This window comes from Vitis vinifera, chromosome 14, assembly GCF_030704535.1.
Source record: "Vitis vinifera cultivar Pinot Noir 40024 chromosome 14, ASM3070453v1".
In the NCBI taxonomy this organism is placed as follows: Eukaryota; Viridiplantae; Streptophyta; class Magnoliopsida; order Vitales; family Vitaceae; genus Vitis; species Vitis vinifera.
In genome coordinates, this window is record NC_081818.1 from 28203096 (window position 1) to 28221839 (window position 18744).

Consider the following 18744-nt stretch of genomic DNA (forward strand, 5'->3'; position numbering starts at 1 on the left):
AAAATCAAATATAAAAAAATAATTTTTAAAAACATTTTTTTTTAATATTTTTCTAGAATCAAACATATCCTTAGGGTTTTAAAAGTTTTTGCAAGATAGATCCAGGTTTTGGTGATTGTACGATGTTGTGAAGGATCGGATCCAATCCCCTATAAAACCTAGCTATTATTTATAAAATCATATCCAACCTATTTAATTGTCCTTGTTTACATCATTGTAACAGGACCTTAATACATTATTGTAACTTGACTCTTATGATAAAAGAGTTAATAATCTATATTAATTTTATAATAAATTAGACGGGTTAATAATTTATATTAGTTTTGTTATATTTTTATAAAAATTTAACTATAACCCATAATTATATACAACCTGTTTAATTATATACATTTGTGTGGATAATTTATTAGAAAATTAAAAAAAGAAAAAAGGAAAAAGAAAATAAACCTCTTACCTTATCATAGAATATAGTGTTCCTGGCCTCATCTCACAGGGGGTCTTGATATTTTCAGGTGGGCCCAACACCCATGCCATTTTTGAACAGTCAGCATTTCAGCCTTCAAAAATACCGGTTCCTCCAAATTCAGACCTGCTGGAAGCAACATCTCCAAGAATGCAATGCTCTCAGTTTGCAATGTCTCACCTGTTTGATTCAGTAGGAACCTACTGAACCAAAACCCCACAATTCATCTGCAATCAGCTCAATAGGGTTCATCTATTTCTGCATATCCTCTCATGTCAGGTCCAGTAAATGCAACAAAACCCAAAAAGGTGAATCTAATTTCTGCTTTACCAAACTGCCCCATGACTGCCAAGCCAAAAACACCAACCCCATTTGCAGCCTAATTTTTGTCTATTAAATCCATCTTGGCGCACACAGTGGAAGTCATAGGCAAAGCCTTTGATGTTACAGAGGAAGAGAGATGGGAGATGGGCACTGTCTGAGGGACATGGTGCCATTTCTGGGCATGGTCACAGTGGAGGCCACCAATGTAGTCTTGAATGTCTTGTTTAAATCAGCCACATCTAGAGGGATGAGTGTCTATGTCTTCATTGTCTACTCTTATGCTGTTGCCACTCTCATTCTCTTCCCTTTGCTCTTCATCTTCAACGGGTTTGCTTCTCTATCCCCCAGTTTTCATCATCATATCATGCAATCTTTAACAGTACAACTTATGTCTACTTTTTTTGTTTTTTTGTTTTTATTTTTTCAATTTTTGCAGAAAGAGATTGCTTCTTCCCCCTTTCAAGTTCTCTCTCCTTTGTAAAATATGCAGCCTTGGATTCATTGGGTACAGAATTTCTACTAACAACCTGTGCATATATGTTATGATTTTTCTGTGAATTATGTACTCACTTTTCTTTTAATGTATTCTGAGGTTTTAGGTTTTTAGCTGAAATAGTCGCTTATAAGGGTATAGACTACAGTTCTCCAACTCTTGCTTCAGTTATCGGCAACCTCACACCAGCTCTTACTTTCATGCTTGCCATCTTTTTCAGGTTCTCCCTTTCTTCTTCTTCTTCAAACCTCCATTGTCTTTCCCTTTTTGTCCCTGCATCTTTTTCTTTTTTGGGGTGTTTATGTAATTGCAATTGTTCTCTTTCTCTTCATCCATGGCCATATCATAGAAAATAATCCAAAAAAAGGAAGAATAGATAGAAGTAGCAGAATTGCTTAATTATTAGTAGTCACAATGAGCAAAATATACAGAATACAATGCATTACAAAAGTAAAAAAGTGATTGAATACTCTATGTTTGTTTGTTAATGCGTCTCTTTATTTATTTTATTTTGTAGGGCTGTATAATAATGATTAGCGAACCATCCTCCTGTGTTACTAGCATTTCATTTAAATAATTTTTGTATGCTGTAGCTGGCGAGCCAAGTGAAGAGACCTTGTAATGATTGTTAGAATGTATGATTATAAAGAATTAAGTTGAAGTAAAATACGGGACGGAAATAGATTTTTCTGAATTGAAGAATACAGAAATGGACATCATTGTTTGTTCTATGATTAGGTGCAAGAATTGTAAATATTTTCGTGCTTTTAAAGAATTAAGTTGAAGTAAAATATGGGATGGAAATAGATTTTTCTGAATTGAAGAATACAGATATGGACAGCATTGTTTATTCCATGATTAGGTGCAAGAATTGTAAAATTTTCATGCTTTTGGAGAATCAAGTTGAAGTAAAATTTGGGATGGAAAAATATTTTTCTCAATTGAAGAATGCAGAAATGGACATCACTGTCTATTCTATGATTAGGTGCAAGAATTATAAATTTTTCATGCTTTTCAAGGTTTTACCTGAGGCATTGTTCGGTATTTCATGTAATGGAAAGGATGGTTTAATTCTGAAGTCGAGTTTTGTCTATATGATTATGATAATCCAGTATAAAATATTGAATTCAATATTTAGTTACTGCAGAACTTAGGAGGATGGAAATATAGCAGGGGTTTTGTGACATTAGAATGGTGATGATCCAATCTTAGATAATTAATGAATTCAATTTTCTATATGATTATGATAATCCAGTATACAACCCTTTTCTTCTTGATCACCATCTGCAACTTCCGTATCTGTTTTGTCTTATTGGGTGCACCGAAAAGGATGGAAAAGCTAGCTTTGAGAAGCTTGAGTAGCTGGGCTAAAATCACAGGGACCATAGCATCAATATCAGGTGCATTGATAGTAGTTCTTTACAAGGGCCTTCAACTCACTTCAACTTCTTCTCCGTTGCAATTCATTTCACTTCATCAGCCTCTAAACTCACAGCAAATGAAATGGGTCATTGGTGGCCTTTTACTTGTTGCTGAAGACCTTTTGGTTTCAATCTGGTACATTGTTCAGGTATATTTCTCTGATGGTACCATAAAAACCATTGCTAGAACTTGAAATGGATAAAAATTTGGTGAGGACCTGGAAACTAAGAAAATTAAGCTGAATTTGCATTTGCTGGTGTCTTACAGGCCCAAGTGATGGAGGTGTACCCAGAAGAGCTAGTTGTTGTCTTCTTGAGCAACCTATGCTTGACCATCATATCTGCGCCAGTATGCCTAATTGCAGAAAAAAACTTGAGTGTTTGGAGAGTTGAACTTGATATAGCATTGGCTGCTATTGTTTTCTCTGTAAGTACTATTGTACTACCATTACGGAGAATTTATCAGGGATATAGTGTTGGCTATCTGGAAATTCTAAATGTTGCTTCTCTTTCTGTTTAGGCATTCTGGGGGTCTGCCTTTGGAATGGTTGTACCCACATGGGTTGTGCGCTTGAAGGGCCCTGTCTATGTTGCAATGTTCAATCCATTGTCCATTGTCATTGCAACCGCCATGGGGGTTATGTTCCTTGGCGATACTTTATATCTTGGAAGGTAGCTAAATTTCTCCCTTCTTCCTCATTCTCTGTTTGGGCTTCATGCCCTTGGAATCAACTACAAGGAGAAGCTTTCAGCATTTATTTGATTTACTTGGATTACCTATTTGTTTTTGCCATCTATTTACTTTGCCTATTTTTCTTCTTTTTGCAGCATCATAGGAGCGATAGTAATATCCATTGGGTTTTATATTGTAACCTGGGGAAAGGCAAAAGAAGAGACAATTGAGGACTTTGGAGTTGGAAGCTTGGAATCCTTGTCTAACCCAAAGATCCCTCTGTTGCTAAGCTGTCAAAGTGAAGTATAGGATATATATATGATATATAAAATTCATTATTGTCAAAATGTAAATTGTTTTCTGAGTATCATTTTTCCGAAATATCGAAAGAGTCATTGGCTGGAGTGTAGCAGAATCATGGAAACCAGTCTTTCTGTATGCATTCACACCTGGAATAGAGGTACAATATGGGTTTCATGATCTTCAATTTACCAAACAACCCAGCCAGATTTTCAGTCTCGCAGTCCATCCATGGTATGTGTCTGAGTTACTATCACATGACACTGTCTAAATGGACTGAATTGGATTTTTCTTGAAGGCTTGGCCCTACCCCCGCGTGAATCTCAAGCTCGTTAGGTGCCAATCCCATCAAACCACTGCCAGTGATGGACAACAAATAATACCCCTGTAGTGTGAAACTATAGCTGATGGCTATTGGACTCTGTTTGCCAGGAAAACTTTACTGCAAATATATTAGTTTCCAAACACAAAGATAAAATAACCCTTGTGCAAAGATATATTGTGCAAAGATATATAAGGTTTTCAACGGAGTTTGACCCGATCATACTTATATTTATGAATGAGAAAGAATCATTTCACTATATCATAAAGAATATTATAAAAGATAATAAAAACAAATACAATTATTGGATTTCAAAAATATCTTACATTTTTTCTCACTTTATATTTACACCTCGAAGCATCTAAGGTTTTTCGTTCATTCCTTATGCCTATACCTTGAATTGATCCACTAAGCATTCCCTTTTCTTATTAGAAAATCTCATATTATAATGATAGGTGGATATGGGAAACATTTTATATTGTCAATTAGGAATCAGATACACTTCCTAGCATGATATTTGCCACCTAGCTCGCCATGTAGGCTAACTAGGCAACCGATAACATGACTCCATTGGTCCTCCCGCAACCGCTTTGGCCTGTGCTCTTTCAGCAGACTGAGAAACGTGTGGGGGCTTCTTTGATGTTACATCTTTCCCCCATGGAGTAACATTTTGTAATTAGCAAGGATGTGGTAACAAGTTACAGTGGCCTCTACCAGATTGTTTGACTGAATGGTACTCCTAAGGTCACTATAGTAGGTCTGATGCACTTTTAGAAAGCGAACTTCTGGTTGCTCTTTGCCCTTTTCATTTGTGAAAACCCAATTCAGTGGAAATGAGAGTAGTGTTGCCCCTTCGAAATCCCACCCTCCCCATATAATAACACTTGGGTGGAGGTGGAGGGGGTGGAGGCGGTGGTGGTGTCACTCTCATCATCATAAAAAAATGCCATGATATCCCATCTATCACTGGGGAAAGCCATGATTATGCTGAGATAGAATAAGCAATTGTAGCCATTATCATTATTTAAAATTTTTTTTTTTTGCTTGTGTCAGCCAAAAGCAATAATTCACAATCCTAAGACAATTATGGTTGGTTATTAGATTGTTAAACTTGTCCATCCAATTATCTCCTCAAAAAGGGTGGCTCTAGAAGATGAGCATCATAACCACTTGGTAAATTTGAGATGCTCAGTTGGTTCAATTAAGACCCAACACAGTTTTGAAGAGATCAAATACAGAAGGAAACAGAAATAGTTCATTTTTATCAGAATTGATGCTTGAGAAATATTCTCCCACTCTACTTGCCCATCAAAACCACCATAATTTTCTCCCACATCCTAATCCAACATGCAAAAACATCAGTCCTGTTGATCCCCAAAGCCTTCATCTCTGTTCTTTCCTTTCCTTGTCCTGGACCCAGAAGGATACAAAGTATAAAAGCAGATGCCATTGGAAAACCTGCCCCCATCCGAATCATCCAAAGCTTTTAAGAAATCAAGAATTGGCACACTTCAGTGGGGCCATGCATTGGCTTTTTTTTTTTTTTTTTTCCTTTCCTGACCTTTCTTTGTCATCTTCTTCTCCTTCCATTTTCCTGTGGCGCGTGGGCAGTGTTATTGACAAAAGATGACAACGTGGGACCGTAACATGTTATTGTGATTGCATGAAGCGTGAAACCACTTTTCATTATTATTATATGTCACAGGGCAAATGACTTTTTCCACCATATTAAGCCACACCCAACCTCCTCCCTCTAGGATGTCCAAGTCAGCATTCACCCCCAAATGCCGGCCAACTTTTGTTGATGATCTCATATAGAGATCACAGAAAACCGTCGAACCCAATTGTGGATTTTGATGATCTTTCATAGAGATCACCGAAAGTTCAACTCCATGGTGGGTTAGCAGAGAAAATTCTTGAAACCCAACTGCGTTTTTGTTCTCGAGAGAAAGAGAGAGCAGGAGAAGAGATGAGGAGGGGGGACTGGTACAGGGATGTGGTGTCATTTTCAGCCATGGTGGCTCTGGAGTGCACTAACGTGGGGCTGAACACGCTGTACAAGGCAGCCACCTTGAGGGGTTTGAACTACCATGTCTTTGTGGTCTATGCTTATGGTATTGCTGCGCTTGTTCTCCTTCCCTCACCCTTCATTACCCACAGGTCTCTCTCTTTCCCACTCATTTATTTTCTCGCAAATTTTTGCAAGTTTCCTGATTTTTTACAAGAATCCCAGCAACATGCATCCACCAATTCAGAATTGTATCTACGATGTTTTGCAGGAGAGGAGTTCTTCCCCCACTGAGCTTCCCCGTTCTGTGTAAAATCTTTGTACTTGGATTAATTGGGTAAAGTCATATTGTTTGTTGTTGCGAATTTCAAAGCAATCCCATGAATTTGAAGGATAATTGAAAGATGCTTACAATGCTTTAGTGCGAGGAATGAGTGGAAAACCAGAAACGATTAGGAACTAATTGTGTTTGGATGGTGGGGTTTTGCAGGTGTGCATCTCAGACAATGGGTTATAGAGGCATTAACATCAGTTCCCCAACTCTTGCTTCTGCCATCAGCAACCTCGTTCCAGCTTTTACTTTCATACTTGCAGTCATTTTCAGGTTTTGAACTTTACTCTTCTTCCCCTCGTGTAACTGCTTGGCTGCAGTTTTCAATTGCATAGGTAGGTGCGTCACCGGTAAAAACTAAAAAGTATGTGTTGGGGTGAAACAATTCGCCCATATGGGTGACCCACCTTTGGGGTCAAATATCATAAAAGTCTTACTCAACTCTCAGACATCAATTGGTGGTTTTCAGACGAGATCATCAAATCCAATACAAGAGTATTCTTTTCACAAAGAAAAAAAGGGATATTTCTTTTAATACTTGTAGGATATATTCATATCACAATCTAGCTAATTGAATCCATTTTTGAGTTGCTCGAATACTTGATATTTAATGGCTACACCATGAATTGAGGTCTCAAACTTTCCCCATTTTCTCCACCAGCATATGGAAAGTTGGATCATTATGGAAGGGCCCAGTTATTTGTCTTTTTCCTTATACTAGAGTTTGTATTTTGCGTAACGTCATCATCTAGCCTGAAAATAACGCGAAGGACCTTGAACCACAAGTTATTTCAATAACCAAATGGCCGAATCATTGAAAATTTCTCTTTGTGAAATGACTGAATCTTGATTCTGAGCATCCAATGTTCTGATTCTGTTCTTATTTTATAACAAAAAGGATGGAAAAGCTAGCTTTGAGAAGCTCAAGCAGCCAGGCTAAAATCATTGGCACCATAGTATCAATATCAGGGGCATTTGTAGTGACTCTGTATAAGGGGCCCCCAATCATATTGACTCCATCTCCATCCATTTCACTTCATCAACCTCCTCACCCTCTGCGTTCATCAGAATCAAGCTGGATTATTGGTGCCCTTTTCCTTTCAGTCGAGTATTTCCTGACTCCAGTTTGGTACATTGTTCAGGTATGATCCTCCTGCAATCCTCATAAAGAACTTCTGAAGTGATTTGAGAGTTGAGTCTTTCCAAATTTCAAACACGGTGATGTTTTTACAGGCACACATCATAAAGGAGTACCCCTCAGAACCAACTGTGGTCTTTTTCTACAACTTATTCGTGTCCCTTCTGGCGGCCATTGTTGGTTTGGTCACAGAACCAAACTCAAGTGTTTGGATAGTAAGGCCAAGAATAGCATTGGCTTCTATAGTGTGCTCGGTGAGAAACTAATGAACTACCACCACTGCAGTGTGATTGCCTAGATTGCTATATTGTTGTAGTCTAAATGTGGCTTTGTCTCTCTGTTTAGGGCATTTTCGGGTCATTTTTAGGTAATACTATCCACACCTGGGCGATACGCATGAAGGGGCCAGTCTATGTAGCAATGTTCAAGCCATTAGCGATTATCATTGCAGTTACCATGGGTGTTGCGCTCCTCGGTGATTCTCTCTATCTTGGAAGGTACAAACCAAAGAATCTCCCTGCAGGTGGGGTAATGCTATAAGGGTTCCTTTTTTGGTTCATTTTGCCTATTCTTTTCCTTGCCATTTTTGCAGTGTCATTGGCGCCACAATCATAACCATGGGGTTTTACACCGTGATGTGGGGGAAAGCACAGGAAGACATGGTTGAGGACTGTACAATCGGTAGCTTGGAATCACCATCTGCTCAAAAGGCTCCTCTATTGCAGAACTATAAAACGGAGGAAATTTAGAGCAAGTATGTGCAGATAATGCAATGTTAATACAAATGATTCCCTATCTACTTCTAAAAATGCATACAAGGCTTACAAAATCCAGCTGCTCAAAAGGGTTGAAATGTGTAATTCATCATGTGTTATATGCAGTCACAAAGAAAAATATGCCATAATATCTCCTGAACCAGCCCAAGTACCACACTAGGAATGGGACAGAAATGAGGAAAAAGTAACAAACCCGCTTGGAACTCCAGGTACTTCATTATATGAATTGAATTGGTGGGTTGGAATGCTTGTGTGCGCCACAAAGTGCTGGTTTTTACCCTTTTTTCCAGCAAAGATGGTACAATACATCCCCAACTTGGGCTGAGAACACACGCATCCTCCACTGTATGACTCATCTATAAATGGTATAACATAAGAGTTGAGATGTTCCTTCCGATGAGGTAGTAATCTAGATATGAATTGAGAATATATATTTTTTTCAGAAAAAAAAATGCTAATAATAAAGTGATAGGAAGATATCTCGAGTGGCTGATAACACTGGAGCCGATAAACAAACTTCCCATTCATATTTGGCAGACTGTTACAAAGTGACTGATAACCTTGGAGATACAAAACACTAATTTCAGATGCAATTTCCTCATCACTTGCTTCCAACAAAATATGGGAAAGCAGCATCTTAGTCCCCATTGAGATGTGCCTAAGTATTACAGAACTATCCAAAACGCAACTCCGTAGCCTGCATCAACAAATGAAAATGCAGAAGATATCAACAAGCAGCAACAGATTTCTGGCTTCCACAGCACTCAAGCGGGTGGAACTGCATTTTGTTACAGCACCCACAGTAGGAGGGAAGTGCAGAAGTTGATTACAGGGTTAGGCAAAAAACTGGCATACACTTCCACCAGATCTCTTTTCATGTCTTGAGATCATCTGACATAGCTGAAGGTATGCAATGTGTTGTTAAAATATCTAAAGTTGCTGCTTTGGCAGTTTTAGTTTGGAGGACCACTATCTGCATGAAAAGGAACAACACAAACTCAGCAAAGCTCAGAGAGAGATAGATGGATAGATAGATAGATAGAGAGAGAGAGAGAGAGAGAGAGAGAGAGAGAGAGAGAGAGAGAGAGAGAACCTGTTGATATTCCAGTTCGAATTTTAAAAATTCATCATCACAACTCTCAACCATGGTGGCCAGGCTCTTCAGATTCTTTACAGGCTTACCATTGAAAGAAAGAACCTATATTCACATGCCAAAAGAAAGAATAGGGAAAAACTTTATTATGAAAGTAATTGGGCAATGCTAATCATCAAGTTTGTATTCAAAGCTTTTTCTGACCTGTGTATTGACAATTTCCTCATATCCAATATTAATGTCTGCCACAAGCACCTGTCACAAATTTAGACATAAGCTATTTATTGGGTTCAGGATCAGAAAACTTGAGGATTCATGTGGATGAATGTCATGAATGATACGAGGAAGATAAAATACAGACACTGAGTGCAGACTCTTATCCATCAATTTGACAGGAGAGAGAGAGAGAGAGAGAGACCTGAGCAACCACAACAAGTTGTTCATCGACGGATTGTGCCATTGAGTACAGATGCTTATCCAACAGCTTGACTGGAGCATCAAATTCATAATCCTTGCCATACTATATATGAGTGCAAAAACAGAAGTTAAGAAGCAACAAAATCCAACACTTTGTTTACAAACTCAACCCTGAGTGGGTAGCTCCTAAAAAGTAGATACTAAGTTACATCATAGACATCAATTAAAGGCAGAAATCCTCCAAGAGGTCAACTGCTTGACATAATTAAGACATTATCCTATGTGGATAAAAATGATTCAATGAGCAAATCAAGCACAGAAGCATGAACCAACTCTCTAGCAGAAAAAATTTAAGGGGGGAAAAAGAAAAAGGCAAGACTCTAGCAGGTATAGCATCTAATATCTTATTGACATTCCTTATTGTAATTCTTAATGTGAAATAGAGTTTCCAAGATTTTTTATACACATGGTTGGGTAGGACACACGCATCCTGAAGAAAACTTTACATCCACAGGGCATTTGCTGTGCCATCTGTCCTGATAGCCCAAGAGAGAACTGGTTTGCCCATTTGAACCAAATGGAAACCAACACAATATCAGCTTACTGTTCTACCATTTTACTCTGTGCATAATATTTTACCACAGAGTTGCACATCCATATGAGGAAGGGGAATTGCCGCTTATCAAGCAGCAAAACAACAAATGGGCTAGGATTAAACTTGCTAGGCACAATTTCCTACTATTCATAAAAGCTCCTATTTATTATTGATATGTTAGAAGTGACGATGAGAGTTGAGTGGACCAAGAAGAGCTGTAGCATACTCTTAACAGTTGGAACAAGGTCTGGGTCAGAATAAGGACAGGTTGACGATAATACATGCATCCTCACAAATAAGAGCCTTTTTTTTTTTTCCATATAGAATCAATATATTTTGTATTCATTCCATGAGTCATTCACCAGTTGATGAAGTCCAGGCGGTCCTAGAATTGTATGGTTGAAAGGGACTTCATAGTGGTTATTTCTTCAACATGATATGGACTGACTGTGTCTTGGTGACCACCTCAAGAAGGGGTTTATGGCTTGGATTGGGATAATGGAGTGTGGGGCTGGGGATTTGGTTTGTTTTAGGTGTTTTCTTTACTGTGCTTTTTTCCCTTTTTTACCTTAATGATTCCTCATCCTTCTCCAAGTTTTAATCGATAATACTGTGGTCAGGACAGTCTGGTCTCAATAAAAGAAGTGGAAATGAAAGGTTGCCAGTCTTACAAAGAAATTACAAAGGACAGAAGAAGAGTAATACTCCAATCTTGAGAACTAAAAAATTCCTACAGTCAAACAATAAAATACAAGTTGAATCATCTCCACAACAGTGGACAAGTCAATGCAGATATAAAAATAAAAATTATATATGAATGCACACACATGTGGAGCAAAGACATGGTCAAAATGTGTACCTCAGAACGCAGATATGGAACAGATACTGCTGTAAAAACAAATCCACCAATAATGTAATAGGATGGAGGTCTGCCCTTGATGTGTGCAGCTATGAGCCGCTTGTGAATTGCAAGTTTTATGCAGAATTCAAGTATCTGTGAATTCCGGAGAACTTTAACTACAGCATTATCCCCCGTATACTTTTGAGAAACAAGGTAACTGAAACCAATGCGCTCTCCATGCCTAAATGGAACTGCAATTTTAATCCCAAAACAGAAAAAGTGAGTTGCTATTTTTTCCATTGCATTGTTTTTTAGGACAGTATTTTCTTGATTCTTCATTATGGAAGTCATGTTATGGTCACAATACAGCAAGATGGGAATAAAAAGTCCTTTAAGACAATGGTTTGGAAAACTACTTATTATGTAAGTACCCAAAAGGTAAAAATTATACAAGAAAATAAATAGCAACGGCAATTTTTTTCAATCAATTTTTTTATGGGATGTTTATCAGTCATAATAATGAACAAAGAACAAGAAAGCTGAATGAACTAAAAACAATACCATAAATGATGGTGAAATGCACAAAAATGTGAAAGATTTTTGTTACCTGTTCCATCATTGGCAATATTAACCCCATCAAAGCTAAGAATAACATCAGATGGCTTCAGAACATGAGACTCAGGAGCTGTAGGCTCAATTCTTCTAATACGGACACCCTTCTGATCAGGTCCCATCCCCATTGACACACGCAGATCAGGATTTTCCATCTTCTGCCATTCAACCCCAAGAATTGGGAATCCTGTGATGTTACAAATGCCAAAACGAGTTTAAGCGTAGGCAGCAATTTCAAGCAATATGCAGAACACAAAAACACAAAATTTGTGTTGTCTCCATTTTGCAAATAGCCAACAAGAACACATTTAGATAATTATATAAAGAGAGTAACTCGTGAGAGTTAAAACAGACACAAACTGAAAAGCACAAGACTACACTCTGATGCACCTGTATATGCACCATTCTTCTCATAATCCCGGATGAAGTGCATAATAACTGGCGTTGGTATGACATAACCTATATTCTCTACATCTTCATGTTTAAGGGACTGAAATGCGATACCCACACATTTGCCTTTATCATTAATTGCAGGTCCACCAGAATTTCCAGAGTTTATTGCAGCATCTATCTGCAAAAGCAACTCATGAACAACAAGAATGTTTAAGACATAATTTTTTTCCTGTTAGATAGGCAAAGGAGTGTGTTTATATGTAACAAACATATGAAACCCTAGCAAAATGGGGGTAATGTGCAGGAACTATATAAGGTACATGCAAATACCAGCCTGGGGTGTGTGTGAGAGAGAGAGAGAGCACTCATATGGAGACACATGCATGTAACATACATGACAACTAGCAAAAAGGGCATAATGTACAGGAAGCAGGAGGTATATAAGGTACACCCAAATACCAAATGTGTGTAAGAGAGAAAGGTTGGGTTAAGGGAGGATGGGAGAGAAAAACTTAGGACTTAGTGATAAGAACCTCAAGCCATTCACAACCTATCAATGAAATCGAGAATTACAAGCAAGAAATGTCAAGGCATTATGCTAACAACCAGGCTAAACATTATAAAGAATGGATAACCTGAAGACCAAGAAGCTCAGTTGAACCATGAACATAAGATAATATCTCCATGCGTGATACAACACCACTTGTGACAGAGATTGTGTCGCCCCCGATTGGGTAGCCTACAACTGTAACAGCATCTTGGAGTGCAGGCAAATCTCCAAATTCCACCGGCTTAACCCCATCCCAGAACTCATCATCATTGACAGTCAACAATGCTGTATAGATTAAAATAAAATAAAATAAAATAAAAGGAAATGATATCTTTCAGTTATGGAACTCATGACACATTAGATGGATTTTTTAGGTTTTCTTGAACTCATAGCAACAGTCCATATATTCAAACTACACAAGTAGATCAATGTTCATATTTCTTTCTTTATTAATTCAAGAAAATCATAGTAATTAGTTTTTTCCTTTTTCTTTTCTTTTTTGGCATTTTTGCAACATCATTAAAAAAGAAGAAGCTAATACTCCAAATAAGAAACCTATAAGTTTATGAAAAACAATACTTTGCCAAATGAGCACTCCAACACACACAATCACATGTTTTGTAATTTTCAAAAATCAAGAACGTTTATGCATTGTATTATTAACAAGGACCAAAAAATTGAATTCTTAAATCTATCTCCAATATTTTTCATGTTTCTGTCATCCTCAAAAATGATATAACAGGATACATCTTTTTTTTTTTTTTTTTGATGAGTAAAAGCAATTGTATTAAGAAAGCCTGATGTACACCTTAAAGTATACACAATGTATGCAAGGCAACAAGGCCAAAAAGAAAAGGCACAGGATACATCTTTTTGTCATAATATATCTGATATTTCTTCTATTTTCATAATGTTATTGATATTTTCAATATTTTTGCTATTCCGTTCCTAACACTCCTTTTGGGGAAGAATTCACAAAATATATGTGTTACAAATTTCTATCATTTTTCTCAAAGATTTCGTCCTTTCTTTTGAAATCTCCATCATCTCTCTTGATGTGCACTAATGGACATTGACCTGATTTGTATCTTCTTTTCAACAGGGGACAAGATTTATAAAAGAACTCCCAAAAAGGACATCACCCATGTACACAGGAGGTATACAAGCAGTAACCAAGGGGGAAAAGCAGGAAAAGTAACCAACAGGTCCTTAGCTCAACTAAACTATCAATGAATTCATAAAAGAAACCCATTTCACCCTGGGCCCTCTTCCCCCACAAATAGAACAAAACAAAACCCAACAAAAACAAAAGAATTGGCTGACCAAGCATTCAAAACATTTACAAACATGTTCTCTAGTTTAAACTCTAAATAGCTCCAAAATTTGAAAATTATGAGATTTGTCTACCTTCAAAAGCACCAAAATACATAAAGAGGGGTTGTACTCCATACATTCTTCAACCTTTACAATGGTCCTGTGCGAAATAGCCAAAGTTTCTTCCTTTTCCTTCCTATGTTGTTTGTAAAACAATTTGTAATTTAAGAAATGGATCTTTTATGAAATATTAGTGTTACACAAATTACAAATGGTTTTATACAACACAAAACAGATATTATTAGAAGAATATATATATGAATCCATCACAAGTTTGTGCTGTGTAAGACTACGATTGTGTTCATCCTCGCTTGTTAGGGAGCTCATCCACAGAAACTAGCATTACCCTAGATTCAACCTACACGACCAAATGTGTTATCAATATCTTCTCTACTCTAATAATTGGCATTTTGTTCTCATTCAAGCTCAATAAAATCATATCAATCTGCTTAGAAATGCTCAAGAATGATCCCAAAACCAAATCATTGTTCCTCCCACCAAAGAATCAGAAGATATAACCCATAAGTACAAAGATGTAAAAGTACCCATATAAGAAAACATCCCAAAACAAAGAAAGACACTAACCGATATCACACTCAGTCCCAATAGCTAGCACAGTAGCCAAGTATTTGGTATCTGAGCCGCGTTTCTTGAGCTTCACCTGCGTATGATGCTCAACCGAATGAGCATTCGTCAACACCCTCCTTCCCTCAATGATAAACCCACTGCTACTCGAACTGTATTGCCGCTTCCGCTGCCATGGCAGCGAGAAATTCGGCTCCGTGTGCACGCAAAACACCTTCACCACCGCGTCCATAGATGGCACCACCCTCACAACACTCTCCCACCTGGGCGGCGCCTCCGGAACAACCACAGCACCCACATGCCTCGCGTCACCGTTGCTCGATTCCACGAACCGGGAGCTCCGACGTTCGGGGGACTTCTCGACATGTTTACCGATCTTCCTGGGCCTGCCCCGACCCCGGCGAGCGGACGGGGGGCTGCCTTCAGTGAGTTCCACGGCGGAGGCAGATACAACGTCGTTGGCAGCAGCGGTGGCTGTGGCGGTGGTGCTGGGTCCAGGGTTCGTGAATTGGAAGTCCATGGATTCTGTCTTTGGGGCTTTAGGTTTGCGACCTCGCTTCCTCTTTGGCTCTCCCATTCCCAGAAAGCCACAACTGTGAAGACTCGATTTTTAGGGTTTTAATTCTTCGTAATGACACGGAAACGGAGCTCTGCATCAGAGCTGAACCCAAAATGGTGAGTTTACGTCTTCATGTTAGGGTTATGAGTTTGGGCCGGAAACGATTCGACTTCTTGGGCTGGGCCTCAACTTCATTCTATTTTCGGAAAAACAATTAAAAAAACAACCTATTCAATTCACATTTTAAGAATATTTTTCAAAAATGGACATCATCGTAATAAATCCTCAAACCAAAGACAAAATGGCCTATGGAAAATCAAAGACCCCGAAAAAGGGCCTAGAAGCCCAAATCCTGACCAGATCTGATCCGAATTTTCTTTTGGGCCTACCGAGAAGGGCCCATTTCATTTGCCATAAAATGAATGGATATTCATTTCTTTCTTATCTCAACAATTTTTTCATGAAGAAACCATTTGAATGTATATTTATTTATCTCAGAATAATTTATTTTTAAATTTTAATTTTAATTTTAATTTTCTTTGTTAATATTCCTAGTTGTTTTGAAGCATTAGACACTTAAAAATTGACTGGTTGATACTTACAAAGAAGAAATAAGTGAAAAAACTAGGTCACAGGCACTCATGATAGAAGCAAGAAATAAAATTAATATTCTTGGAGGTGTTCTAAATCTTGAAAGAAAAAAAAATGCAAATTTGAAAACATATTAAAAAAAAAAAATTTGGCAAGTTTTATAAAATGTAAAAATATTAGTTTTCTTAAAAAAAAAAATATATATATATATATATATATATATATATATATATATATATATATATATATATATATAAATGTTTTCAAGTACTCATATAAAAGTAATTACAAAATATGAACTTTTTAAAAATAATTCAAGTTTTATGTATTTATCGGTTAAAAGTAGTGCCTAAGATGATAAAAAATAGTACATGTATCATTAAAAGGAAGTACTCGAATGGTCAAAGATAATATTTTTGACTTAAAAAAAATGCATGAAATATTAATTATTTTTAGATAGTTGTTTAAAATTTGTATTTTATAAATTTGGATTCTTATTTTATTGTTGTTGTTTTTTTTTTCTTATAAATGCGAATGAAAACACGTTTTTCCCAAATATATATATGTAGAAAATTATGAATATCATCATATTCGATGTTAAACTTTTCAAATATACATGTAACCTTCACAATTATTGTAAAAACATTTAGGATAGTAATAATGATTGTAATCCTCTAATACGACTAAGATTATTGAAATTTATAACTTAAAAGTTATAAATCTTCAATCTAATATTGCAATTCCTATGGGATCAATTAAACCACCATTCTATAAAGCCGTTTATTCTTTTTTTTTTTTTTTTCCTTTTATTTATTTATTTTATTTTAATTTTTGGTTTAGGAAACATTGAGTATCCATTTGAGATTCATAGATTAGATTTTAATAACCCTTCGTCAAACCACTTTGTCACATTTAAAGACAATACAAAAAGGAAAATCATTGTCAAAAGTAATATCGGGAATGATGTTTATTCTTGAAAATGTCATTCTTATTGATAGTCAACTATGTGATAAAAGTTTTTTTAAATCGTTTTTGAATGATAAAATCACTTTTATGAATCATGGAAATAAAAATACTTATACAATTGATATTAAAAAACATACAATTATGATAACCGTTCTTTCAAGCATAATGAAAGTTGGTTAGTATAGAAGGTTAGGATATGTAAACACGAACTTCATTCCACAACTCAAAAACTATGAACTTGTAAAATATCTTTTCATAATTATTTTTAAAAATGATTGGTTTGTAATGAATGTCAAATGGGGAAATAAATAAAAAGCATTTTTAAAAAACAAAAATACTATTTTTATATCAAAGCATTTAGAATTCCTTCGTATGGATTTGTTTGTTTCTTCTAGAACTTCTAGTTTTAAAGGAAAATATTATGCATATGTTATTATGGATGATTTATCTGGATTTGCTTGAGTTTATTTCTTAAGTCAAAAGAATGAAGTCTATTTTTTTAAAAAAAATCACAAAAAGATTTAAAATGAATATATATATAGAACACCTCAACAAAATGAGATTATTTGAAAGGAAAATATTGAACTTTGTAAGAAATGACATGAACAATGTTTAATGAAAATAATTTGTCAAAACATTTTTAACCTAAATAGTTAACATTGCTTATTATGTTTTAAATCATGTTTTAATAAGGTTCATTTTTAAGAAAATCTACTATGAAATTCGAAAAAATAAAAAACCTAATATTAGCTATTTCATAGTCTTTGAGTATAAATTTTTTATCTTAAACACCAAAGATAAATTGAATAATAAAATTTTCCTTGGTTATTCAATTACAACAAAACTTTTTAAGTGTTTAACGAGAGAAGCCTTGTAATTAGGGAATCTATCTAGGTGGTTGTTTTTTTTTTTTTCTCTTATGAATTTAACCATTTTCTTCAAAAAAAAAAAAAAAAGAAAGTGTCAAGATTGATGATGAAGTATGTTTGGAAGAGAGCTTAAACAAATTGAAGATAAGAGAGGTTCATCAATCTTAAGAGATCAATAGAAAATATTGAGATAAAAAAGGAGAGATCGATCACTGGCTCTTCTACCACTTCAAGGAGAATGACCAAGTCAAGAACTATTCGCTAAGAGTAGAAATTTGTCCCTAATCATCTATAAGAACAAATTATAGGTAATCAATATTTTAATAGAATGAAATCCATATTTTTACTTAGAAATCTTTACAATAATCTTGTTTTTCTTTCACATATTGAACCTAAAAATATACATGAAGTGGAAAATGATGAATTTTAGATAATGACAACGCAAGAGGAATTAAGTCAATTTAAAAAAGAAATAAGTATAAGAATTAGTGTCTAGACCTAATAATCAATCATTAATTGAAAATAAATAGCTTTTCAGAAATAGAATATTGGATGAAAATCACGTAATAGTAAGAAACAAAATAAGACTACTAATCCAAAGTTTCAAACAAGAATAATGAATTGATTATGAAATAAGTTCGATCTATACCCATTGATACCCATTGACAGGTTAGAAGTCATTAGAATACTATTACCTTTTGTATATAATAAAGGTATTATCTTGTATCAAATTGATGTCAGGAGTGCATTTTAAAATGAATATATTATGGAGGCAAATGATAAAAGGACAAATTATGGGCCTTGTCGTTTCAAATTTAAGGATATGTTTAATCAAAATTTAATTATAATCACAAAATATTTTGTATATGATGAGTTAGGTGGTGCTATAATATTTTATATGTGATGAGTTAGGTGGTGTTATAATATTTTATATGTGATGAGTTAGTTGGTGCTATAAAAAATTCTTCTATTTTGTTTGAACTATGTTAATAATTAAAGTAGGAGGGAATATTTTATATACGATGAGTTCTATTTTTTATTAGACTATGT

At 35.7% G+C, this 18744-nt stretch overlaps 3 protein-coding genes across 5 annotated transcripts; 2 read left to right on the forward strand and 1 right to left on the reverse strand.

Moving 5' to 3' along the window:
• Positions 1 to 551: 551 nt before the first annotated feature.
• LOC100264674 (WAT1-related protein At5g40230) lies at positions 552 to 3854 on the forward strand. Its single transcript, XM_002279740.4, has 7 exons — positions 552 to 1114; positions 1224 to 1292; positions 1387 to 1500; positions 2610 to 2850; positions 2970 to 3128; positions 3222 to 3373; positions 3530 to 3854. The coding sequence occupies exons 1-7, from the start codon at positions 924 to 926 to the stop codon at positions 3681 to 3683; spliced, it is 1080 nt and encodes a 359-aa protein (XP_002279776.1). The 5' UTR covers positions 552 to 923; the 3' UTR covers positions 3684 to 3854.
• A 1832-nt stretch (positions 3855 to 5686) lies between these two features.
• Positions 5687 to 8302, forward strand: LOC100259498 (WAT1-related protein At3g28050). Its single transcript, XM_002279726.4, has 7 exons — positions 5687 to 6156; positions 6276 to 6341; positions 6495 to 6608; positions 7234 to 7477; positions 7569 to 7727; positions 7819 to 7970; positions 8066 to 8302. The coding sequence occupies exons 1-7, from the start codon at positions 5966 to 5968 to the stop codon at positions 8220 to 8222; spliced, it is 1083 nt and encodes a 360-aa protein (XP_002279762.1). The 5' UTR covers positions 5687 to 5965; the 3' UTR covers positions 8223 to 8302.
• A 433-nt stretch (positions 8303 to 8735) lies between these two features.
• On the reverse strand, positions 8736 to 15397 carry LOC100267985 (protease Do-like 9). 3 transcript variants are annotated; one of them, XM_010662646.3, is made up of 10 exons: positions 14710 to 15397; positions 12836 to 13035; positions 12198 to 12378; positions 11803 to 11994; positions 11214 to 11446; positions 9761 to 9862; positions 9547 to 9597; positions 9343 to 9447; positions 9105 to 9222; positions 8736 to 8946 (listed from the first exon to the last, which is right to left on the reverse strand). In XM_010662646.3, the coding sequence occupies exons 1-9, from the start codon at positions 15284 to 15286 to the stop codon at positions 9124 to 9126; spliced, it is 1740 nt and encodes a 579-aa protein (XP_010660948.1). In that variant the 5' UTR covers positions 15287 to 15397; the 3' UTR covers positions 8736 to 8946; positions 9105 to 9123. The 3 variants fall into 3 exon arrangements, with proteins under 3 accessions (XP_010660948.1, XP_010660947.1, XP_002275131.1); XM_010662645.3 differs by having other exon boundaries at positions 9080 to 9222; XM_002275095.4 differs by having other exon boundaries at positions 8736 to 9222.
• Positions 15398 to 18744: the final 3347 nt, after the last annotated feature.

Coding starts and splice junctions, on each gene's coding strand:
- LOC100259498 (XM_002279726.4), top strand. CDS start 5,966: ATGAGGAGGGGGGACTGGTACAGGGATGTGGTGTCATTTTCAGCCATG. Junction 6,157..6,275: donor TCACCCTTCATTACCCACAG/GTCTCTCTCTTT, acceptor GATGTTTTGCAG/GAGAGGAGTTCTTCCCCCAC. Junction 7,478..7,568: donor CAGTTTGGTACATTGTTCAG/GTATGATCCTCC, acceptor ATGTTTTTACAG/GCACACATCATAAAGGAGTA.
- LOC100264674 (XM_002279740.4), top strand. CDS start 924: ATGGGAGATGGGCACTGTCTGAGGGACATGGTGCCATTTCTGGGCATG. Junction 3,129..3,221: donor TGGCTGCTATTGTTTTCTCT/GTAAGTACTATT, acceptor CTTTCTGTTTAG/GCATTCTGGGGGTCTGCCTT. Junction 3,374..3,529: donor GATACTTTATATCTTGGAAG/GTAGCTAAATTT, acceptor TTCTTTTTGCAG/CATCATAGGAGCGATAGTAA.
- LOC100267985 (XM_010662646.3), bottom strand. CDS start 15,286: ATGGGAGAGCCAAAGAGGAAGCGAGGTCGCAAACCTAAAGCCCCAAAG. Junction 11,995..12,197: donor GAAGAATGGTGCATATACAG/GTGCATCAGAGT, acceptor GTAACATCACAG/GATTCCCAATTCTTGGGGTT. Junction 9,448..9,546: donor AGGAAATTGTCAATACACAG/GTCAGAAAAAGC, acceptor ATGTGAATATAG/GTTCTTTCTTTCAATGGTAA.